The 26,408-nt window shown below is 33.0% G+C and overlaps 1 protein-coding gene across 4 annotated transcripts in view; it reads right to left on the bottom strand.

Annotated features, from left to right (window-relative positions):
• Positions 1 to 26,408, bottom strand: part of Tsp26a (Tetraspanin 26A) — a 182,874-nt gene that overhangs the window by 15,900 nt on the left and 140,566 nt on the right. For 3 of the 4 annotated variants that reach the window (XM_083050986.1, XM_083050987.1, XM_083050989.1), the window contains exons 2-7: positions 18,679 to 18,752; positions 18,191 to 18,265; positions 15,062 to 15,160; positions 7,094 to 7,222; positions 6,925 to 6,975; positions 5,147 to 5,257 (exon numbers count right to left, since the gene is read on the bottom strand). In XM_083050986.1, the coding sequence (XP_082907112.1) occupies positions 5,147 to 5,257; positions 6,925 to 6,975; positions 7,094 to 7,222; positions 15,062 to 15,160; positions 18,191 to 18,235 (435 nt within the window). In that variant the 5' untranslated portion in view covers positions 18,236 to 18,265; positions 18,679 to 18,752. The remainder of the gene's footprint in view (positions 1 to 5,146; positions 5,258 to 6,924; positions 6,976 to 7,093; positions 7,223 to 15,061; positions 15,161 to 18,190; positions 18,266 to 18,678; positions 18,753 to 26,408) is intronic. The other variant, XM_083050988.1, reaches the window with a different exon arrangement.

The following is a 26,408-nucleotide window of genomic DNA, read 5'->3' as shown; positions in this document are numbered from 1 at the left end:
AAGCAGTGGTATCAACGCAGAGTATCAGAGAGAGAGAGAGAGAGAGAGAGAGAGAGAGAGAGAGAGAGAGAGAGAGAGAGAGAGAGAGAGAGAGAGAGAGAGAGAGAGAGAGAGAGAGAGAGAGAGAGAGAGAGAGGGGGGGGGGTTCCCATTTATGACATGTGTAAACTAGTTGATCGGACGTTTGTTATTGGTGGGAGGGTAGTATAATAGTTCTGGCCGTCAAGATTATGTAGCGAGCTAGCAGTAATTTACCGTACTGATTATGAGACAGGCAAAAACTCGTATTATTGCATCGCGTGCCCGGTTCGTATAAGCGCTTTTATAGAATAGTTGTACGGTGTACGCGCGCTCATGACTTACGCTCCTATCTTCATTAAACAGTATAATGTGTCTAACTACGCGAAAAGTGGCGTTTCGAGAAGAAAAGAACGAACGAAGCGTCTATATTGCTTGAAATTATATGATATTTTTCTGACACGCTATGAACAATAATTCTAGAGAAAATTTCTAGAAAAATCACGCGATAATTATAACATTTTTATAGAAAAAAAATATATTGTATAAGGTCATACATAGGACGAATGTTTTTTAACATTATCATTATAATTATTTTAAACATTATCTATTATAAATTTTTGCAAGTATTTCGGTAAATATTTTGATCGACTATTCCATGTATTCAATTTTTGGCCAAATCCATAAGAGTAGTGGATGTGTATATATACAGGGTGTCCGGTAATAATCATCACCTCATCTCTAGTGTGCAAGTAGAGTGGGTTAAACCAAATAAAAAAATCCTCTAGCGTTTTTTTTTTGAGATCTTCGCAATAATTAATGAAAAATTAATTAAAAAAGATCAGCGCCAATCTACGCAAAAGTACAAAAGTGCGGCCAGAAAAGATAGTCTAATGTTGATTGTTAGGCGCGCGAGGCTCCACAATTATAGAGTCAAGGAAGTGTTAAGCCATTTGATGTTCCTTTCGCTGATTGGCTCCGCTATTAATCGATCAGCGCTTCTGGTTCTTCCCAAACAGTTGTTGTTATATCAGTAATATATAAAATATTCAGCAAAATACAAGATACAAGAACCTTCCTATTTGGTTTAATCCGTTCTATCCATACATTAGAGATAAGACGATTATTATCGGACACCCTGTATATATAAATATGGAAAATTTCTAAATTAAAATAAAATTTCTAAACTAAAAATGTGTGTGTGTATATTTCTAGCGTACAATATGTTTTGCAAATAAATCAATCATAATACGAGCTACGTTTTCTATACTATAGTTCATTATGCAAAACACAAAATCTTTTGTGTTGGTTTTCCTTCGTTGTTGTACTATACTCTGTGTTTATACACGCGACGTTTTTGTTTAAAAGCGGGTATTATACGTGTGGTACTTACCGTATCGATTCTCCCGCCGTCACGTATCGATATAAAATGCATCGACAAGAAAACGGTATACACGTCGTTGTGGATATACTTACTTGCAATTTGACCCATATACATTTAAATGTATATGTCGAGAGTCTTTACATCTTATTGTTAGATATCTTTAAATTTGACAATATAAAGACGAACATACGTCATGGAATAGTACAACATAAGCAGAAGGAGAAAAATGAAAACGGTGTCAAAACACAGAATGTTCCAAAATCATGGGGACAGGGAAGACACCGGTTCACAAATCATTCGAATGTCCTTTTCACGACAGATTCTTTGGTCTTCGGTTTGAAATCGATTTTTTTCTCAATATAGAGATGCGAAATTATACAGTAATAATGAAAGGACATTCTCGATGATTCCGAGACATTCTGTGTACAGAGAGTTTCATCTCTCACGCGTCTATATACATATATATATAAAAAATTCATTAAATAAGAGGATAAATAGGCCAACTAAAACGAGCTACAAATTTTCGGTGTTAAAGTATTATTGTTATTATAATATATTTAAAGGGTAAACGTTTCGACTGTACTCAGTCAATACAAAAACATTTATAATTCGAAGATATGTCTATGTATAAGAACGTTAAATTCTGTTAATACGGAAGCAGGTATCATATTGTTAAAATTATTACAATCGGACAGTTAACATTAGAATAACTTTGACTAAACTCAAACTAGTTAACGTCTAGTATTGAGAGGAAGGCCTTGTGTGTTGATTAAATACTCGAACTTATTCTATCGATAAAATTATTCAGATTCCTCGTTGGCAAACGAGAATGTGTTGGTGAAATTATCTCTTGATTATATTTATTTTCCTTCCTGCCCAATCGTATTTATGTCAAAAAATCATATGAAGTTCTGTCATATGTTCCGTCCTCAAGCATTGTGTACAATTTTAATCTTAAAATGCGACCGCTTGTTTGTGAGTCAATGTTAAAACTCTATTGATTTAATAATTTTATAGATTGTAATAATTTTAACAATATGATACCAGCTTCCGTATTAACAGAATTTAACGTTCTTATACATAGACATATCTTCGAATTATAAATGTTTTTGTATTGAAAAAGACTGAGTACAGTCGAAACGTTTACCCTTTAAATATATTATAATAACAATAATACTTTAACACCGAAAATTTTTAGCTCGTTTTAGTTGGCCTACGTATCCTCTTATTTAATGAATTTTTGAAATTTATACGAGCCTTATTTAATTAATTTATTGTATATATATATATATATATATATATATATATATATAATACATACATACATACATACATACATACATACATACATACATACATACATGCGATCACATTCGTAAATACTGACAGTCTCTACTGAAAGACTCAAGAAGCTGGGAAATTGCAACTTTCTCAAACTCTCGGCGTGGCATATTTAGAATTAGTCGACGACTTGCCGCGCGCAAAATATCGCTTAATGGAATTAAAGTTTCAACAGTAAACCGCTTTGCATGGCATAGCGTGCACGTGCGCTCTCGGTCGATCGCTCCCTCCCCCCTCCCCCCGCCCCACTCTCCTCTTCACCAAAGTTTACTTCTTTCGGTCTTTGTACTGTGCGATGTGTATAAAAGCGTATCGATTGGCGGCAACAAACTGTAAGCGCGCATATTCTATAGCAGTTAGCATATTCATATACGTATGTATGTACGCTTTTAGAAAAGGTAAGTAAGGCAACACACGATCGAAGATCGTAATTTGATGGCGGAAATATGGCGCGCTCTCTCGCAGATGTCACCAATGTCGAGTGCAACGAACGATAGTTGGTACCTACTTTCCTTTCCGTGGTGACGACGATCGCGACTATCAATCTCCCGCGTTCGCGAGCGCTTTATTGTCCTGAAACGGTATTTCTCTCTCTCTTTCTCTTTCTCTCGCTGCGCGAAACTTATATACGCGGTTTGTCTGAAAATCCGCGTCGCTTCTTGCTCGAGATACTTTATTTCTGTGCTACGCGCGGCGCAATTCCGCCCGAATAAAATAGAAACTTTCATTCACGGAAATAGAAATATCACTCGGATTTCTGTTTACGTAGATAACTGTATCTGATAAATGTATTACAGAATTGAAACAACAGCATTTTTCTAAACGCGTGCTTGCTCTATTTTGAAAATTTCTTTAATATTATACATCAGAGTGTTAAAAAATTAAATCGACAAATTATGAAGGAAAATAGAAGATTTCCAAAATAAACATTTTTTATTAATATTATTTTTCTCTATGATGTTTAGTTTTAATACTACATGGTATGAAATAGGAGTTAGTGACTTAAACAATAAATAAACATATAAGTAAAAAAATTAAATTGTATCTTAATCTTGAACAAATACATAAAAGAGGCTTACTTTTTTTATAATACATGCTCAAAAATTACGCCATTAACTACAAAGGTGACAAACTCAAAAGTCACAATCTCCTACCATGTAGTATTAAAAAACTAAACGTAGAGAAAATTAGTATTAACAACAAATGTTTGAAGTTTTTTTCTCTTCAAAGTTTGTCGATCTAATTTTATAATACTCTGTATATTATAAGATGAGCCATTTTAATATTCCACTCTAAATATCTTTTTTCCTAGGTCGATTACAAAAAAAATGTTTTGTATAAAAGTTGTTTAACAAGAAGGACATAAGACAGCGATATTAATTTGTTTACAGGTAGCATTACTTTCGTGAAATTCACTAATCTTCACTTTTTTAAATAGAAACTAATTTTTTTAAAAGTTTAATAGAAGTTTTAAATCTCGTTGAGACAAAACTATGTGTATTGGTTAAGCATTTTCTTCATTTTTCCATGAGTTACACAATTTTTTAATTTTGGAATGTTAATGTTTTGCAAACATTTTTGTCGAGAGGTACTTTCTACTCGAATTAAATTTTATGTTTTTCGAGTGATATTTTGATTCCATAATTGCATTACAGTATTAAATTCAATTGCATAATAGTCATTAAATCACTTTCATCAATGAAATCAAAATGGATTACCCATAGCGAAAGATAGTAGATATGATCAAAGTGGTGGGGTTGTATGGAAATAATTTCAGCTGTTGAAAGGGAATATGTTCATGTAGGAAAGCGCTTCTAGGGAGACTTCACATCTATTTTATAAGTACTTTTTGACATGTTTGCGAAACACTAATATTCAAAAATTAAAAAAAATGTGTAATAATAGAAAAATCAAGAAAATTTTTAATTGATACATCGACACGATCTACAATTTTGTTAAAAAAAAATCAGTTTTTAGAAAAGTTAAATTAGTGAATTTCTCAAAAGTAGCGCCATCTGTAAATAAACTAATATCTCTGTTTTGTGTTTCCTTTAAAATCAAATAATTTTTGTGCGTAACAATTTTTGTGAAAGGCATAGGAAAAAAAGATATTTAAGATAGATTAGGTTAGGTCAGGTCAGGTTAGGTTAGGATTATATATATATATATATATTAAAATGGCTCATCTTATATATTCAAGCTTAATCTTGCAAAAAACGCATTTTATATATAAATATCGTATTTAGATCCGGATTATATTCTAAGTAGAAAAAATATTTCGATTTTGATTTAGTCGAGCGATCGATCGACGCGCGATTTAATAGATCGGTTGGTCGATTGACGAGCAGAGAAAGTTTCGGAGTTCCCAGCTTGACGGACGATAGTTTTCTGGGAAAAAAGTACCTGCAGAACCATGGTACTGACCACGGTACCAGCGACGGGTACGAGGTTCAATTCTAGCCACTCTTCGCCCGCTCTTAGGCAACCCCGCTCGAATATACTCCTCTCTCCCGTCTGCATTGATCCGAAAGGAACAAATAGAAATGATTTAAAAAGTCAGCAGACATATTAGCAGGTCACTCGTTTAAGAGTTCAAAGAAATTAGATCGTCGTTTTACACCGAGAACACACAAACGTCACCTCGCTCTCGGCATCGAAAGGGGTGAATGAAAAGAAAAAGTCCGTTTTTCCTCCTAATCGCGATTCTCGCGTGCACACAGATATATCTTTTACGTTTTACCGCGAGAATCTACAAAGCGCACGACGCCCACCCAAGGGAAAGAGGGAACTTAAGAGGGTTTATCGATTGACGCGCGAGCATAATTTAGCGGTCTAAACCACAGGGGGAAAGTAAGAGAAATGTAATAAGGTGTTCGTGATGTGTTCGCTGTTGCGTGAAGTGGTCTAGTGCGAGTGTGTTGCAACGAGTGAAATGGTGAACACGTAACATCATCAATTCTCTTCCGCGTAGTAGATTTTTGCGAAATTCGCCCGTGGCAGTTTATTTTGTTCGGAATTATTTTTATTTGTAAAATTGGTTGGCTGATAATATTTGTCTTGGATTTAATTTCTATTAAATTTTTTTATTTATGTGACACACACACATGCACACACACACACGCACACACGCACACACACACACATACACACACACGTTCAAAGTGAATACGTAATAGCGGCGACGCTTTAATGTATATCGGCTCGGAAAAAGCTCTTTATCGTTATTTATTTATTTATTCGCGTTTTATCGGTACGTAACGCATCGCGGTGCATTAACGATCGGCCAACAAAAAAATTATAATTAAGCAATGAGGGAGCGAAAGAAGGTGGGGGGGGGGGTTCTCGATGAAAGCGTAATTAGCGAGGGCGGATTTCAAGAGCCATTACATCGGGGATGATATATCTACTCTTAAAATAGGAGCTGGCACAGAAGTTCTTATACTTCCTCCGCGCTTTTACTCGTCCCCTGGACTCGGGAGAGCATTTTCTCTCTAATTAAGTTCCACGGTTTCTTGACCCGTGTTGGATGTCGTTTTTTATCGGCGAATGTATAGATACTGTGTAATCTTGCGCGTGGGCGGCCTATGCAGAACTAACTATCCCCTGCGCGAACTGCCACCTTCCCTCCCTTATCTCAAATCTGAACTCCGCGCGATAGAACGCAATTCCAAAGACAAATTATTCGGTGCCCCTTCGAGGCACGTTTCCTCACTTGGTTTACCGTATCTTTCGCGAAATAACACAAGTTTCGGAATTGGAAACAAAGCGAAATTAGAAATGGCCGAAATACTAGGATGTTATTCGGAATACAGTAGGATGTAATGTAAATGTGATGTGTAATTTGCGATTGTTAATAAAATAAATACAAGAATTCTGCTATAGGGGATCTCTTACGTCTTATACGATGAAAGATTTTTGACAAGATAAACTCAAAGTTAAGAACATAGAAAAAAAAATTTAACAAAAATGACAGATCTGTAAAAAAATAGTATTATAGGTAGAAAGTTGAATAATATTTATAATCGCCAACTTCTTTTTACATCTGCAATTTTTTTTTTTTTTTTCCATTAGCCATTACTCTTGCAATACGATGGGGGGAGGGAAGAGGGTGAGTAAGCAAAGATGTCAATTAAAAATATTTAAATGGTATTAAAATAATAAAATTAAGATATTGTACTTACATAACTAGGCTTTCTAACATCGTAGCCGCATTGTTTATTTTTAATAATTTCCTGAAACAGACAAATAAGAAGATTATTTGACTTTCAACAGTGCGATTAGTATTTTATGAGAAAATACTTTTCAAAACGGTAGAAAATTGCATATATTAATCACTGTATAAAGAATTACATTAGGTTTTCGCTTGCAACAGCTAAAAGGCACGCCGCACGCTTCCCTTGAGCCGATGTCGCTCGACGAACAGTTGAAATAATTGTTGCGGTCCCAATCCTTTGGGCCCTCGATGCCGCAACATTGCAACTGAAATAAGATAAAAAACAATTTTTATAATATATAATAATACTTTTTTATAATTTTTGAAGAAAAATACAGGTATACAGGTGATTCAATAGTATGTTTTAAAACTTTGTGAATCTATTTGTGTCCATTATTTCAATATCGAAGCATTTTCGGCCTAATGTTCATAGGAACATTTGTTCATATTTATTTATCCAGAAACACGCTCACAAATTTTTAGAGCATATTTATGACTCATCTTGTATAGTCAATCGGATAAAAGAAAATGACAATAAGAGCCAAGCGCAGTAATTAAATAAGTGTATATTTTTTTGTAAATAAAAAATTATTATAAATGTAAAGTTATCAAAAAAAGTATAGATAATTATAGATATATAGATTTTTATAAAATTTTATATTGAACTTTTAGATTCTCATTGATCCATTATATCTGCAGAGAACGCTAGAACTTGTTTTCTACACTAGTTTTCTATACATAATAGTAGAGTGGAAAATTCGCTTTAAAACGTTCATACGCAGTCCAGAATGTTATCTACATACATGTGAGAGCAAAGTTAAAGAATCGCGTATCAAGGGGATATTTTGCATTATTGGCGAAGTGCCGATATGCAGCGCCGATATGATCAATCGTGATCGAATTTGTGATGAATACCACGGATGAAAATATGAATTTCAAACGCCGTCGTATAAATAATTCCGGTTGCGCCGGGAATTGAGGAACGGTGCAATATTAAATACGCGATTTATATAGAGATCCAGTCGCTCGCGATAAGAAAGAGAGAAAACGAATTGGCGCGTATTATCCACAGATAATAAGAGTGCGAGAGGAAAAAGGAATCCTTCCATCGCAAGCAGCCGGGTATTAAAGGAATGAGAAAAAGGCCGGAAGAGACGCGACGTGGGTCGGATTCGGTGAGGCTCGGTAGTCCAAGTTTCGAGACCTTCATTAAACCTCTAATATCTGTCTTTTCTACGAGAGAGCTCGAGATAATTTATTCTTTCCCGGATACCCGTATGTGTCTCGCCATTGGTCAATTGAGCATTTTTTTCACGCTAATCCCGCCAACAGCCAGATCAAAGATATATAATATTTGTAAAAAAAATATTACAAAATTACAAAAATTACAAAAAAAAATTACAAAATTATGTAAACAATAAGTATAATTTTTTAAACACTTTTTTACAGTGTATGTTATATATAGGATGTTTATGAAATAGTTTGACAACTTTCTAGTACATATTTCTCACGTCAAAATAAAGAAAAAAGTTTACATATATCCATAGTTAAAAAAGTGTGCAAATTGGAAACTTGCACATTGCTTCCTCACCATTCTATTTCGCTCATTAAGCTTCTTCTACGAGCAAGTTGGTTTTTCAATTTTGGCTTCCATGTTTCTTTTATATGTTAAATGCATACAAATATGTTCTAGGAAAAATGATGTATTTTGTATTAATAATTAGATTAGCTTAGATGAAATGTTATTTTTCTAAAGAGACAATTCGTTCAGTTATCTTGCAAGCATTAATTCGTTTGGGACAATCATTTACGTTTACGAGATAGGATAGATAATATGTTGTACCGCCAATTAATATTATTGTTATATGTTGGACGCATTAATTAATCAACCGACGTGCATGCATGTCTTGCGAGTTTATCGTATAATTAATTAACCACGAGAATATTCGTATTTCTCGGTGCGACAGTGGCGCGAATGAAGTCGAAAACATTAAATTTTACACAAGGTTTAAGATTTTATTGACCAACACTGACTAAGATTAATTCTTATATTATAAGACTTTATTTGGGAATAATCTCAATTCGAGATTTATTTTCCGACTCCCCTCTAACCCCCCTATAAAATTATAGGCGAGAAAAATATAGATCCGAAAGTCGCTGAATCGGGAATTAAATTTTACATTTAATTAGAGATATAAAAGTGAATTATTCAGCACGCGAAATATTATATTTTATATCAGTATTAAAATACAAAATAGACAATCGATATTGGGAATATTTGCTAATTCAATTATTAATAATGACGAGATTACATGCGAGAACGACTCTTTTGCCATTTTGCACGTCCTTTAATATCAATTCAATTACAAATGATTCGTTACCGCGATATAAGAAATGATCATTACGCAAAGCCGATATATATCGAGAGTATAAGGGAGAGAGAGAGAAAGAAAAAACTGTCCGTGTTGAGAATGGAAAAGTAATATCAAGCGGATATCCTCGGCCAACTGCGTAATTTAGCTGATTTGTTTTTAGCATCGTTTTATTTCAATCATTCATGCGGCAACGTTTCAATTCGTTCCAATCAAATATTCATAATACGAAACACGAGCGCGCGGAATATTCATATGAGATGCGAATGCGAGTATTGAGATACGGAATATACGAGTTCCCGATTCTAGCTGGATTTAATTATTATTCGCTCGACACTCTATATACAGACGATAAGAGAAATCGACAATGGACTTCACGTAATTCGCGTGATCGATTTTTTGTCTTGGCCAAAAAACTTTCCTAACCTAATCTAACCTAACCTAACCTAAACCTAACCTGACCCTAACAAAAAAAATTTTTGACATACACTTAAATTATGTTAAAATAAATATTCACACATAGACACACAATAATGTAGATAGATAAATACATAGATAGATAATACATAAATACATATTAGATAGATAAATAACAGATTCTCAGGTTTTAATTTTTTTAATGCTCGCATTATTAAACGATAGGTTTTCAGGTAATAGCAAACGTACGTCAAAAAGACGTCATTCGATGTTAAAATAACATTATCCGACGTCAAAATGACGTAATAGGCTTGCTACCTGGGTTAATTTGAACACTCTTTGATGAAGACTACGTCCTGATGAATCGGAATCATACTGAATGGGATATTCCTTACAAAGAAAAATCGACTTCTATGAAATATATATATACATACATATATATATATATATATATATATATACAGTGGCGTGCAAAAGTTTCCGGACAGTGACATTTCGTACTCTAATTTATTTAAAAAAAAAACTAATAATTTTTAATCGTTATGAGATGTGAGTATGAGATATAGGAAACAAAATAATATAGTAAAAAAATATTATTTATGTTCGTGAAAATATTTATTATTATAATTGTTATTTTTACATGTGCAAAAGTTTCCGGTTACTTTGTACTAAGAGAAAACTTATTAGTATACTACATATTTTATAAAACACTTTAGTTAATTTTAAAGTATATTTTAGTGTCAATATTTGGTAGCCATACCCTTTGCAGCAATAACAGCCACACAACGATGTGGCATCGACTCAATTAATCGATTAATACAAGCAGGTGTAATTTTATCCCATTTTTCCTTCAACGATTTGCATAATGCGGTTTTATTTGAATATGCATATTTTCAAACTTGACAATCTAGCGTTTCCCACAAGTGTTCAATTGGATTCAAGTCCGGTGATTGAGATGGCAAGCTTAAAACTGTCACATTTGAAGCAGAAAACCACTGTTTTAACAACTTTGATGTGTGTTTGGGGTCATTATCCTGCTGAAATATCCAATTCTGCGACATTGTTTCTTTAGCATATGTTAATAAATGTTTTTCTAAAATGTCCTTGTAAATAGCAGCGTTCATATTTCCGTTGATCTCGACCAATGGACCGACTCCTTGTGCAGAGAAAACTCCCCAAACCATCACACTTCCTCCACCGTGCTTTACAGTAAGAATTTGGTACCAAACGTTATTTCTTGTACCAATAGGACGTCGTACATGTTGTCTACCACCATTTCCAAAAAGATTAAATTTAGATTTGTTTGAGAAAGCTACTTTTTTCCAATCTTGGACTGTCCAATTTAGGTGATCTTTGGCAAATTGTAAATAGGTCTTCTTATTCTTTTTACTGATTAATGGTTTTTTAATACCTATACGGCCAAAAAGTCCCACATCATGTAGTTTTCGTGTCACAGTACTATGGCTAACGTTGAGTAGGTTTTCATCCTTTAGTTCGCGTGCAATTTCGGTAGCAGTTTTCTTGACATCCGCAGTTGATTTGCGTTTAATGATACGATCTACTTCGAAAATTTAATTACTCTCTCACGAATTTGAATTTGCGTATGCCGAGCCATTTTTATGCTTCGACGACTTCTTATGACCTAAGTATAAACATTCAACGCGATACTATTTATAAACAACTCTTTGGAGTCCTACTACGTCAAATATATTATGTGGCCGGAAACTTTTGCACATGTAAATATAACAATTATAATAATAAATATTTTCACGAACGTAAATAATATTTTTTTATTATATTATTTTGTTTCCTATATCTCATACTCACATCTCATAATGGTTAAAAATTATTAGTTTTTTTAAAAAATAAATTAGAGTACGAAATGTCACTGGCCGGAAACTTTTGCACGCCACTGTATATATATATGGTATATATAAAATCTTTGCTAGACATGCAGACAAGTATACACATCTCTCTTGATGCGTCCTGTATATCAATAGATCGTGCAAGCCGGACCAACTGTGAGTGAGTCAATTGATAAGCGAGATGGTGATACCGTAAATACGCTCCTCGCCGCATCGCACGAAGTCGAAGTACTAAGCATTTCATTAACCGCCTATAAATGGTACCGAGTGAATCCCGACGAGGTTAGACAATACAGTATACGGCAACTCGGCGTTATCTCGGTTTCCCCGAGGTTGATAGGATTGCCGGAATTGCACGTCAGCATACCGGGCGTCTCTATTGAAATCTCGCGAACCACACAATTGGTCGGCTGATCATCGATTAACGAGTTCTACGAGTTCTGCGCTCCCGATCGCTCCCGGTCGGCATCACGGCTGAATCGTGGCTATCATATATACAACTAGATGAGATTATTCCTTCCGAAATATCGCTGTTTTTCATCTTCTTTCGCCCAATAAGAAAAAATTCTATTCTTGAAGTAAGAGGACTATATTAATAGATATATGTAATAGATATATATTAATAGATATATAATAGATATTAATAGATATATTATCAATATAAATATTATTAATAAATATTCTTAAGTGTTTCTAGAGAATATCCTTTAAAACTAAAAATATGTTCTTTGTTAATAACAAAGCAAAAATGGTATATTTTTTTATGCGGACTGTTCATTTGGCGTTATATGGCCATTGTTGCTGCAACGTGTATGGTTATATTGTGTTGCAATCTACAATGCAGTGCAATGTTTGTCATTGTTTTGTCATAGTTTTAGTTTATTAGAAGAATGGATGAAGTTATTAAATGGCACAAGAAAGAAGACTTAATAAGCGATTTAAAATGAGTGTTCACGAGTAAATAACGTGTAACATTACCTAATTTAATCGTTTAGAATTCAGATCTCATGCTCGGTCTATATATATTGTTTATGTTTTCTTTATTTTCTTTGCCTGTGCACTATAAAATAATGTACATTTTTGTTAATATAAAAAAAGATCTCATTTTATTTACATCTTTATAAACTAGAATTATCTGGTACTAATCGTTAGAGGATTTCTCTCTCAAAGCAAAGGGATTTTTTGATGTCTATTTTAGAACAGGATATTCTAAAAATAAGTGGGAAACTCTTAAGGGGATGCTGACCTCGTCCTGTCTTACCGACAAAACGATATTTTTTTGCACCCTTTTCTCTTTATTGGTTGAATAGAATAATAAATGCCTTTTCACGATTAAAGTACATAGAGAAACAAAGTCGGAACCTATCGATTTTATGTTAAAAACAAAAAAAAATTTTTATATAAATTTTATAAAAAATTTTACAAAAATTTTTTTTGTTTTTAATTCTTAATATATATTTTTTAACATAAACATAACATAAAATCGATAGGTTCCGGCTTTGTTTCTATATGTACTTTAATCGTGGAAAAGTATTTATTATTCTATTTAATCAATAAAAAGAAAAAAGTGTAGAAAAATGATCGTTCTGTCGGTAAGGCAAGATGGGATTAGCATCCCCTTAAGATGAGAATACAAATTTTTTCTGTGTTTATTATATGTATACATGCTATACTTGGATATTTTAGGTTTTAGGTTAATTCTACAGAATCTGTCAGAACTATGATAGAATCCCCATAAATATCTTTTTGACATCTCTCGATTAGATTGATAAAGATACGCGCGATACAATACTTTTTTCTCGTTAATTTTCTTTTATCCAAATTGTTAAAATGTGCTCTATTAATCATCGGCGATATAAGAATAGTCCACTGGGATTATTGAACGTGATGGGTAGGCCGATGGCCGATGATGGAATTTTGTGGAGATAATTCGATGTTTGTGGACTCATCAGTGGTCTCTGAGGTCCACCGCCCGCGTGTTCCGACATTAACCGAATCAGTTCGCAAATATTTTTATACGTATCCGGAATGAGATAATTTGTGCGCGTACGTGGCTCAATCGATAGATGAATCCAATGGAATATACAATAAAAGTGCATAAGTTTATAATATGGCATATTTTGATCGAAGAACATGGCAAGAATGTTATTTCTGGAACTCCTCGATTTGATAGATTATTTTTATAGAATCATAGGATTTTTTATCAGAAGAGAAATGCCAAACCATAATGCGCTACAATCCATAGTTTTTGAGATATCGATTTTTAGTCGCAATAACATAACAGCAATAACAGCAATACAATCTTTCGCCACAACATTTGATGATACTCTATGTACATTTAAGAAAGAATATATTTGATAGAATAAGTTAGTGTTATGTGTTAAGTTTAGTGTTATGTGTATAAAGCAAAAGCGGAGGCAGAAGAGGGACTCCTGCATCCTCATTTCGAAAAAATTCTAACCTAACCTAACCTAATCCAAAACCCATTTCTGATTAAATTAAAATTAAAGTTACATTTAAAAATGTGAAAAATCTATGAAAATGACTTCTTGCCAAATTTTGAAATTTCAATATATTAAAAAAAATTTGAAACATCGATATCTCGAAAACTATTGATCATAGCGCATCGTAGTTTGCGATATTTCTTTTTCTCCGTAAAAAATCTATCAAATACACCAATCAAATTGAGGAGTCCCGGAAATAACATTCTCCCCAAAGTCATTTATCCCTTTCTCTCTCTCTCTCTCTTTCTCTTGCGAGGTTTGTTTTCTAGTTAAACCCTTGTTCCATTGAACGTGCGCCCACGGATCCATCGGTTGAATTAATTCTCGCGGTTCCGCCGGATACTTGGGCGAAACGTAAATCACACGTCGCGTCCTGTGCTTGCTAAAGTATGGCGAATCGGATGAAATTTTCGTCAGATCTAGTAACGTGTGTGGCGCAACGCGCGCGAGAGAGCGGTGTGTGCGGTTTACCGTCGACTAGCTTCTACTGATAGGATTACCGAAATTGCGGCAGCGTACCATCCGAGTGGTTCTATTGAAATCTCATAAACCACAATTGGATGACCAGATATCGATTGTCGAATTCTACTACTATATTACGCGCCATTTAGACGGCCGCGAAAGCTGATCCGATCCCGGCCAGATTTTCGTGCTGCGGACTCGATCAAGTTCGCGCAAGCTTGCATATCGGTAACCGTCTAACCGCATAATTTCCTGTGCTTATTGTTAGGAATGCGCGAGAACGGCCGTCTCTCCTTTTCCTCCCTCCCTGCTTTATACGCATACGTACGCTTATTAAAGCCGTCACTATACGGTTCGAGTTTGATTATTCGATACTTTGCCGTATGTGAGGGAAACGTGTATGTCGGAGTTATACTATTGAATCCACGGTGGAGGAAATACGTGCAATACATGTCAATGTAATTGAATAATTTTAATCGACTTGCCCAGTCTTCTTGGATCCAGTCGATGAGATTCTGTTGATCAGGATCCTCTCGATAGTGGATGATGAATGCTTGGAAGCCTCCCGTAGCTTGTGACTTTATCTGCATAGCAAATAAAATATCACTCTAATTAATGTGTTTGTACTTTATACAGGATTATTCGAAATAATTCACTCGATTTCTAATAATTATATTTTTGAAGTTTACAAATACATAGTGATTAGTGATTATAGTAATATCAATAAAAAAAAAATTCCCAAGTTTAGTCTTTCATCGCATGAGTGCTCGATGATTTCCCTTACAATTAATTATATCAGCAACGTCGATATGTTGTCAAATTTCTTCCATATTTTAACATATCCGTTACTGACTCTACAGCTGGTAATAATAATGTATCCCCCCAAAGAAAAAGTGATACTCCATGATTTGGGGTTTTCTACAGCTGACCCCCTAGGTTATCGGATTTTATGTTAGGCTTTTTCTTTTTGGGGTATTATATTCATTTAAGAAAAGAATCTTCAAGAAATTAAATATTCGGCTCTTTAAATTTAAAATTAAACATTAAACTGAGTAAATGGCAATAAGAGCCTAGGCGCTGTTAATAGGGCGCAATTTTAAAAAAATTAAATGTATTATATAAGCATTCAAACGCACATCGTTTATTTAGATCCAAATTATCTTAAATTAATAAAAAACTCGCGGACGTTTCGGACCCTTCTTAGGGCCATCTTCAGCGCAAAAAAAAAACCTTAATACCAAGATTAACATAGAATTTGTAGGTGAAGGATATTACAAGACACAACTTAAGCAATTGATTATCGCAGTCATCCTATAATCAGGTTAAAATTGTTTGGTCCAGACAAAGCAGCAGATTTCCGTTCTTCATATTCATCATCAATCCGTCTCAAATTCACCATTCCATGGTTGGTGGGCCAGAGAGCAATGAATCATGGACGCCGTGATGACATTCATTATAAAATTCTGATCGGTCAAGAATGTTTAACTCATCAAATTAACACAAAATTAAAAATTTACATTAACCAAATTGCTACTTACTCTGAACCCGTTGGAAAATTTCTACGTAACCTATACCTCGTCACTTATTAAACATACAACTGAGCTCTTTTATTTTTAACATGATAAAACTCGTAGCAACACTAGTATTAAATAACTGAAGACTGTATATATATATATATATATAACTCGAAAAGGTCAAACACCAATCAATATAAATAAATCCAGAGTTTCAAATTTTCGGAAGTTTACCAATGATATTCAAAAAATCTTTACTCAACATTTCCGTGTCCGTCTGCAGATTTATCCCATTTTAAAGAGACAAAAAAATGAGGCTTGAGCAGCTTTTCTTTCGATTAATTAATGTATTACTAATTATATATAATTAGTATATATTACTATATTAGTATACATAGTATATATACTAGTATATATTTATATATTATATAGTATATATGTTCTATGTATTTGTAAACTTTAAAATACATATAGGCATTTGAAATAGGATGAATCATTTTGAATAACCCTATATTCCATTTGTGTATTATGTAATTTCTAGATTTTTAAAGAGAATGTCTATTTTAATTTATTTACATTAATAAGAGATTCACATCTCCAACAATTTGTCCAACAAAAATAAAATAAGGAGAAATATCGAAGATGGGAATCGTGTAAAAAGTTTCGCAATCTTTCTCCGTGATGTTTTGTTACAATCGATAATTTCTGGCTCGGGATATTCCCTCTTCCCTCGACGATTGACGGCAATTACAGGTATGCTGCGAATGCTCAAGGACGAAACTTAACTTTTCCGTCGGTCGTAAAGCAAAACGGCGGCGCATTAAAACGCGAGCTGTGCGCGATACGATAGCGCCGTTTGTTGGTCGTTCAAATTTTCCGTCGGCGGAAGAGAAAATTCTCGTCATGTTTAAAGGATACGGTTAATGGAATTAATTAGTAACCCGGGAACTTGCTGCATAATTATACGCAAACTTCGTCGGCGCACGGCCTAGACTACTGTTCTACGTGTTCGTCTTGCTTTTGCACGAGCGCGCGCGTGCATGTATTCTCAGCGAATGAGATTGTGAAATATGCACCGGCGAATATTGTACAATGCATTCGGCTTATTCGCTTTGATAATTTAACCAAGGCTCCGTAGTTACTGAATTAATAAACGCTCTAAGAAGAAACGATTACGGTGCACGAACGCGGCGAAATTATTTTGAGAGAGAAACGAGTACACTTATATTTTACAAATATTCAATTCTGAAATTTTCAAAATTTTAGCGAAGCTGCTTACAAATTTTATTCGTGCGAATAATTAAACGTCTATGGTATGCAAGATAAAAAAAATAATACTGAATTATATAGTTGCAGTATGATATTATTTATAATATTTTATTTTAATATTTGTTAGATGTACATATATTACTATAAATATGTATACAAATAGGCGGTATACAGGATGTCCCATTTTAAATAACGTATTAATATTTCTCAAAAAGGCTTCTATCAAAAAATATTTTATGTAAAAGTTGTGTAAGATTTTGAATGGGACGTCTTGCATAGTCTTATTCCAGGTGGAGGCATTTTTGAGATTTCGAAGTTATTATTACTTTTTTAAATGGAACTTATAATTTTTTTTACATAAATCGAATCCCCGTAACATTTGGCGTAAAAAATTGTTAAAGTGGAATAGTCGAAAAATGAATGGTTTATGCTTCATTCTGACAATTTTTGATAAAACATTTTGACAAAAAATATGAAATATCTCGTAATATACTCATTTTTCGAATCTTATCTTAATAATTTTTTGTATAGAATAATGAGATAAATTAATTCATATAATAAAAATATACTTTTGTGAGAGAGATTTAAAAAGAATGCAATTTACAGTGTATAACTGCATACCTTTTTTCAAAAATAACTATATGTTTTTTTACATTATTTAAAATGAGACACCCTATATACATGTGTATGTTTAATGTTCAAGTTTGGGTGCTTAATCAAAATTTTTCGTGTTATTTTTATTGCTATTATTATTATTATTATCAATTCTTGAAATGTAATATGACTCCAAATTAAATTAAACAAAGCATGTGGACGCTATGAAATATTTACCCAATCTTTGAAGATGAATCCTAGGACACCGGCAGTCATTTCCATTAGCAGTAGTAGCGCCAGAAATATCGCATACTGTAACAGGAAAATACGAAATTAACTCTGAACGAAAATCCTTGGTAGAAGATCCCCGAGAAGAAGTTAATTAGTAGCTATTGTAGTGTCGTTTTCTGTTCTTTTCAAGAACATCTTTTCGACTGCCTTACGATCGATCGTTATCTTTTTTGTTAGAAACTCTAATCTCCAAAGAAAGCTGAGTCTTTTCGATCTTAAATACTTTTAAACATTACCATTTTTCAAAGGACGAACTTTTGTTCAATTGCGCGTGGAAGAGAGAAGGGAGAGGAGGGGGGTGGGGGTGGGAGCGATAGACCATGGATATCACGTAACGAATCGGAAGCTCGATCAAACTTGAAAGTTTCGAAAGATATTGAACAATTAAAGTAATCCAACGCGAGAGCTTAATTAAATCCCATAGAGATGCTTACCGCGGCGAGGAGGCATGTGTTCTCCCGTAATGCGCCGACGCATCCCGTGAAACCGATGATAAATGTCACCGTACCTGCAACAGAATAAATAATATCGATTATACTTCGTCATACATGGAACGAAATATGTAATGTGCGGAACGTGCGCATTCATCAATGTATCGTATATAATCATGAGTTATGAGAGTGAGTCTCCCATCGGCGAATTCATTCCTACATCGACATTCTCGTGCGCGAGATTCTAGACGCATTTATATAGACTTTGGGTCGTAAAGTGTATGAAAAATCATGAAAATTCACGCAAAGTCGAATATATTTGTACAAAAAAAGTGTGCAAGAGTTTCCAATTTGCTCACTTTTTTCACAAAATATAACATTTTTTATCACGTACATGTATGTGTATGCGTGTACGTATGTATGTATCTACTTTTGTATGTTCTTTTCGTATGTTTTTTTCGTAAAATTTGAAAATTTACAGTTTTTGAAAAATTAAAATTTCATAAAAAATGAACTCTTTCACCGACTCTCACTAAATTCAATATCAACTATTTTTTAATAATACTCTTATCAAGCAAAAAAAATTAACTCGATATCTTAAAATTTGTGAAAATTAAAAAGTGCACTTAAAATTTTTTTAAATTCAAAATTACATAAAAAATGAATCTTTTCACCAATCCTCGCTAAATTCAATATCAATCCTTTAATGATACTCCATTTATGTAAAAAAATATATTCCAATACCTCAGAATTTACAGAAGTTAGAGCAACCACAGAAATTCTCAAAAAATTCAGCAAGTAAAATTTGTACGTTTTTTATAGTTTTTTGGCTGTAGAATCACGTGATGCAATCAGTTTTCCATAAATATGATGGGAACATACGTAAAAATGTGAAAGAAGTGAGTAATTAAGCACATGGATGTTCCATAAGAATGAGATACATAATGATTTTTTTTACGGAATGTTTTAATCCTCAAAAATTATGAAATGTATGACATTTTGTTGTAATAGAGTTCGAATATGAAAAGAAATAAACCTATGAAAACTCGAAAAATGTAAAATAAGAGATACACGAGCTTTGCGTCTTGCCGGCTGAAGCCAAAATCGACCCTTTTACACATCCTCCTTTTATAAAAAATAAACCTCGTTAAATTCAATACCAACCATCCTTTAATGATAATCTATTTATGTAAAAAAAATGTATCCCGATATCTTAAAATTTATGGAAGTTAGAGCAACACAGACATTTTTAAAAAAATTAAAATTGCATTAAAATTTAAAACACTATGAATTTTTATAAAAATGACAGTAAATAAAAGTGTTGTTCTACTTTACTTGTATGCTAAATTAGAGCGTTGTAACTTAAACAGTTCTTGAAACATTTAAATTTTCAGAAAATTGGGTGGACACATACATAGAAATATTTAAAAAAAAATGATTTTTCGATGTTTTGGAACATTCTGAACACATTGGCATAGAAATCTGAAAAAATTTCTTTTTCACGAAAACAAAACTTCCTCTATAAAGAAACAAAAAAAAAACAAAAAACAAAAAATGTAATGATAAAATAACACTCTTGAATTATTTTCTCTTCTATTTTATTATATATTCGCCGTTTACTTAATTCTTACATTTTTAATTTTCGATTCGCGAGGGATTGCGGAGTTTATTAGTCCCGGCGAGAAATCGTAGTGAAATTCGTAGAGTTCTAGGGAAATTTCATATCTGTATAACAACTTTGATTTATGTAGCATACGTTGCGTATCTACGTTGCTATACGTGGATTTGCGAACGCTCGTAGTTACACACAAGTAATTATATTAAAATTCCTATGCGAGATCTCTCTCTCCGGTTGAATTTCATGAGAGTATGTCATCAACGGTACCGCGCGACGGTAATGCGGGGAATATTTATGAAATTATCTGCTACACACATTCGCGAAACGAACGTAATGAGCGCGCTGGATCAATTCTGCGTGTATAAAAAGTTTTGGTGAGAGCGCAAATACTCGAAATTCGCTGTTTTATCGCGATTAATCTGAACGCAGCTCTTTTTGCTGTTTAATTTAATATCGTTGCAACGCAAAAAATGCAAATATTAATTTTCAAATAGTATAAATAGATGAAACATTCGCGTAAAAACGTAATAAAAAATGTTGACGGAGTTTGCATCGTAGAAATAATTTTTCAAGAAAATTTATTTGAAAACTGAATTTTATTTATTCCTGTATAGAATAAATAAAATTCATTAGAGTGCAAAAAATATAGTAATCGATAATGCATTCATTATAATTCTTGACAAATTTTTGGCAAGGAAACTTAGATAATAATTTTTTGTGTATAGAATTTAGGGGTAGCTCAGAACAGATGTTAAACAATTTAAAGCAGATTTCATCGTACGTTAGCATTGATGGAAATGGTTCCGGGTCGTTAAAAATTAATAGCTGCATCGAGGAAACGATTATAAGCTAAACTCGGCGGGCGCGCTATCGGACTTAATGAATTTGATCTATTATTGAAAGTTATAAGATTTTAGGACGTATTTCGGAAATGGAGGGTAACTTTTAATCCGAGTGGTAAAGTGGGTGCGGTAGCGTAGAATGAAGCTTTCAAGTAACTGAATAATTAGTCCGGAGTTACTTTCGAAACTTTTGTTAAGCCTTGCTGCGAAACTGGAAGAAAATGGCAACGACGGAATGCTTTGCGCCCGTCAGACGAGAAACTCGACCAAGAAAAAACGAAGATTGTGAACGAACGCGCGAAGGAACGTGTATCTACTTGAAAGTGCAGTTGAAAATTTTTTGTAGAGGGCGCTGAAGCTATTAGACGAGGGGGCACCCTATATACTCTATGTACTCTATGTCTCAAGTATATCTGAAAGCATAGAATTTATTTTAATTTACACGAACTTCTTCAATAATTAATATCTCTTCAATACAATTTTATGAATAATTAATGCCATTTTGTGGTTTCTCGCTAACTTTGCATCTCGGCTTGATGCATTCGCGTTAATATTCGGCACATGCTCAATGTTTCATAAAAGGGACAAGGTAGGTGTGAGCCAATAGTTATAGCCGAAAGGGCTTTGCCGTCTCTGCAATATCGCGACGTTGCTTTATGTCATATGCTAATAAAATTGCATAAAAGAGAGACGCATCCGTTTGATCTTGGCTCGTGACACGTGAATATAACGGGAAATGTGGACCGACGATATTCGTTTCGATTTTAGATTTTTCCTGACTAAAAATATCCACAGAGAAAGAGAAAAAATATATATACTAAATAACCCAAGTCTCTCGTCTTTCTTTTTCATCGATGAATTTTGTAAACAATTTAAAATCGATTTTTCATAGCGTCACTTTAATTACGGACGTCATCTTTCTGCAATTATTTTATATTTACCTTGCGATATAATAATAACTATTTAGTTGAAAACGTTTAAAATCTCTCGTGTGAAATAATATCCTATCAGAATTGGGACATACATATACACACAGGCGAAAATCAAAATGTCGCATTTAATCGCGCGCACATAGGATCGCATTTATTTAAATACGGAAAACAAACGTAATCTGGGATTCAGTGTTTCTCTTTGCGCGAGTTGCAATTTATTCGAAACGTTGCACAGTTTTAGCGGGCACGGCAATGCTAACTTAGTCGGATTTTCGAACGGATGTTTCCCGCATTAGGATTGATAAACTTCGAAGTCTATATACGGATTAATTTTGAGAAATGTGTATTTACGTTGTATATCAGAAACTTTTGGAATATAATTTTGAATTTGAGAGAATAAAATTTTATTAAATATGAAAAAAAGAGATGTTATCTTAATCGGGGAGAATGTTATTTCCCGGATTTCTTAATTTGATAGGTGCGTTTGATAGATTTTTTATCGAGAAAAAGAACATCGCAAACTACGAAGCGCTATGATTAATTTTCGAGAGAGGGATATCGAAATTTCAAAATTTTAATTTTTTTTTTTTTTGAAAAAATATATTAAAATTTTAAAATTTTTGGCAAGAGGTTATTTTCATAAGGTTTTTCATAAAATTTTTAATATAACAAATCTAATTTTAATTTAATCAGAAATTAATTTGGGTTAGGGTTAGGGTTAGGGTTAGGGTTAGGGTTAGGGTTAGGGTTAGGATTAGGGTTAGGGTTAGGGTTAGGGTTAGGGTTAGGGTTAGGGTTAGGGTTAGGGTTAGATTAGGTTAGGTTAAATTAGAACTTTTTTGAGTTGGTACAGAGGGAGGGATTCCATCCCTCACTGCCCACATTTTTGCATTATAATCAGTGATGGGTAAGATACATTTAAAATGTATCTCGATACAGATACAGATACATATGAAAAAATGTATCTGGATACAGATACAAATACACAAATTAAAATATATACAGATATAGATACTCAGATACTTTAAAAATATCTCAGATACATATCAGATTTTTAAATTCTATTTTATCATAAGAATGGTAATATGCACAAAATATAAAGAATAAATCTTTTATTTATTATTAATATTTTTTGTTCACATTACGGTTTTATTTGTTAATCTTAACACATCAAAAATGCTTCAAAAAGATTTCATTATTCAAACTGTTTCGCCGTGATACTTAAATTTGACCACCAATGCTAATAAATAATCGCTTAACCAGTGTTCATAACGATATAATTGTGTTGAACTTTAGAAACAAATGTTTCATATGAGAAACACGTACTATATATTGATGTAATATCTTTTTGCTTTTCTGACAAATTAGAGAGAAACTCCATGCCGAGCACTATCAGCTGTTTTTACGTGGTCTTGACCTTTTAAATATTTAAAGAATTGATCAATTCAAAGAAATATGTAAAAATGTATCTGAAAATGTATCTGAGATAAGCATTTCAGATATACTATATTTTGTATCTAGATACAGATACAGATACTTCAATTTGAATGTATTTCAGATACAGGCTCACATACACAAAATTTGTATAGATACTGTATCTAGATACTACCCAACACTGTTTATAATACACATAATAATTATCCATCAAATATACATATATATAGTGTCCCATTTTAAAGGATCCACTCAAATATTTCAGAAACACTGCGTTAAATCGAAAAATGTTTCAGACAAAAGTTTTGTGATTTCGAGAGGAACATAAAGATGGTACCATTGGTTTGACCTTGGATAGTCATTTGAAGGTCACGTAAAGGTCATAATTTTTTTAGATGGAATTCCCTATTATTGCTATTATTTTGATTTTTAAAAATTATTGATATCTCCAAAACTATGGATTGTAGCGCATTGTGGTTTGCGGTATTCTTCTTTTGATAAAAAGTTCTATGAAAATAACCTATCAAATTGAGGGGATCTCGGAAATAACATTCTTGCTCCTCTTAATCCTTCTATTAATGCATTTTTCATCAATGTATGGGAACCAGAGTATCAATTGCGTATTTTTGACACATTGCACTGTGACAATTTCTTTATAGCAATTACTGGGCATCGAACATTCTTTCCCATTATATTTTAAGATTTCCGAGTACAAAGACCCTTTGTATTTTATTTCGAGCGGAGAAAAATTCCGGCACATTTTTACATTTGGATATCTAAAATTGCTTTGGAGTACTCGGATATCCATTCATTGACAGAAAGGTTAAATTATTTGTAATATCTGCAGTATAATATCACTGTTTTTCTTTTATTCTACGGATTAACGGTTTGACTATTAAAACTGTAGGCTATTTTTAAATGCCGTTATAAGTTCTAGATGTAGCGTATCTAAATCTAAATTGTTATCTGGCAATCGTTACACTAAATTAAGCGCAAGCCAGAAGAGGTAGAGTTACTCGTCAAAGTAAATGGAAGTAATTGGAGCATGGGATAATCGAAAGCCGGGCTCAGGTCGATGGAGCACGCTACGTAAGTACGAAATAATTAACAAGCGCGTCGCTTTCCTAAGTATATACGAGATATGCATAATGAGGAGATGTCGATTACTTAAGAAATGCCGTCTTGAACGGCGGCTGACACCTGTACCATATTTTTCTCCAGCAAATTTTATATTATATATGCAGAGTTATATCTAGATCACATTAAAATATAGTTTCTGTTGATATTTGATCAGCTATAGAGCGAAGATTCTTAATATCAAATACTGTTACGCTGAACAAACTCTTAATGACTCAAAGTCAAACAACGAGCGTGAGTTCGTTGCGCACTTTAACTCTACGAATTAAATATTCACGCCATGTCCATGTCAACTGCATATATCCACCCCTTGTTTCGAACTGCAAATATTAAACTAATAATACTTAGCTTGCACTACAGCGTAATGAATAACGAAATTAATCGAGTACATTTATCTTAAACGGAGAAAAATCTTTATTTATCTTAAAAGGAGGAAAAATACGTAAAATAAGTTCCATGGCGAATAAGTTCAATTATTGTGTATCGGATACATTACACTGGTCAACAAAAATAAACTTTTGTTTAGTTGCCAAAGATATTTGAACGAATTAAGGGATGTTAAATCCAAAAATGACAACAATTTTGCCGAATTGGCTCCAGTTTTTGAGACAATAAATACTCAAATTACGATTTTATTCCAATACGACTTATAGCTGCTAACATATGCAGCAGGATTTGGTCTGTCTTTTTATTCTTTAACATTGTTTTTGTCTCCAAAGTGATCTTAATGACATATATAAAATAAAATCGTACAAACAGCATTTTTCTATGTATTAATTGTGATTATCTGAATCAACTTACTTTGTTGTTATGTTATTTTACTGAATACAACGCCATTAAGTATTTCATATATATACTTTTGTATGATTTGAGACAGTTTCCATATGACTTGAGGATGGGCTACGTCTGACCATTTTTTGCATTTTTTATGTTTTTCAGGGGTAGTGTTGTGCTTATTGTTAGATGATTTTAAAATTGGCTAGATAAAGATAAGATAAAAATATATAAATTTATCTTAGATAAGATGAAGATAATTTTGTTTTAAATATATTTAGATAAAATACTTAGATAAAAGATAAAATTATATGGATATTCATATAGATAACTTTCACATAATATTATTTTTAAGTCCGCTTATATATGTAAACACAGTTATATATAAAAAAATGTAAATTATAAAAGGGATATAAAAATGTATTCATACTTTTATTTGTAAGTCTTTATCGCTTACTGTTATCGCTTCAAATTCTACTACTTAAGTATTTTTATGTGTTATGAACTCTAAACCAAATTTGTAAGTTTTTTAGAATAAGCGTGCCCAACACAAATGACTACAACTGTTTGTTTTAGTAGAATGTATATTACTTCTTATATTTGTTACATGCGACAGACTAAACAGACCGACAGACTAACGACACTCTTTCACAAAGACAAGTATTTATCCAGCGCCACGACCATAGACTTCATGAAATTTCTAGATCGCATACCAATAAAATTATTTGAACATTATTCTAGATAATTTAGTAAAGATAACACTTTTTTCATCTAAGATGTAGATATAGATAATACATATTTTTATTATCTATATAAAGATAAGATGACGCCAAAATTTCATTTAGATGATCATCAATATAATTTTATTTAGATAACAGCAAACACTGTTTATGGGGTACCTATTATCTTAAAAATTAGAGCCAATGTAGGAAAACCAATGCTATATTAGGAATCAGCGACACAAAGTTACAGTACTCTGCGTTGATACCACTGCTT

This window comes from Prenolepis imparis, unplaced genomic scaffold (assembly GCF_030444845.1).
Source record: "Prenolepis imparis isolate NDT839.2.m4 unplaced genomic scaffold, iyPreImpa1.0 SCAF_12, whole genome shotgun sequence".
NCBI classification, from domain to species: domain Eukaryota; kingdom Metazoa; phylum Arthropoda; class Insecta; order Hymenoptera; family Formicidae; genus Prenolepis; species Prenolepis imparis.
The sequence above is the reverse complement of the archived record's forward strand: the minus strand, read 5'-3'. Positions and strand labels throughout refer to the sequence as shown.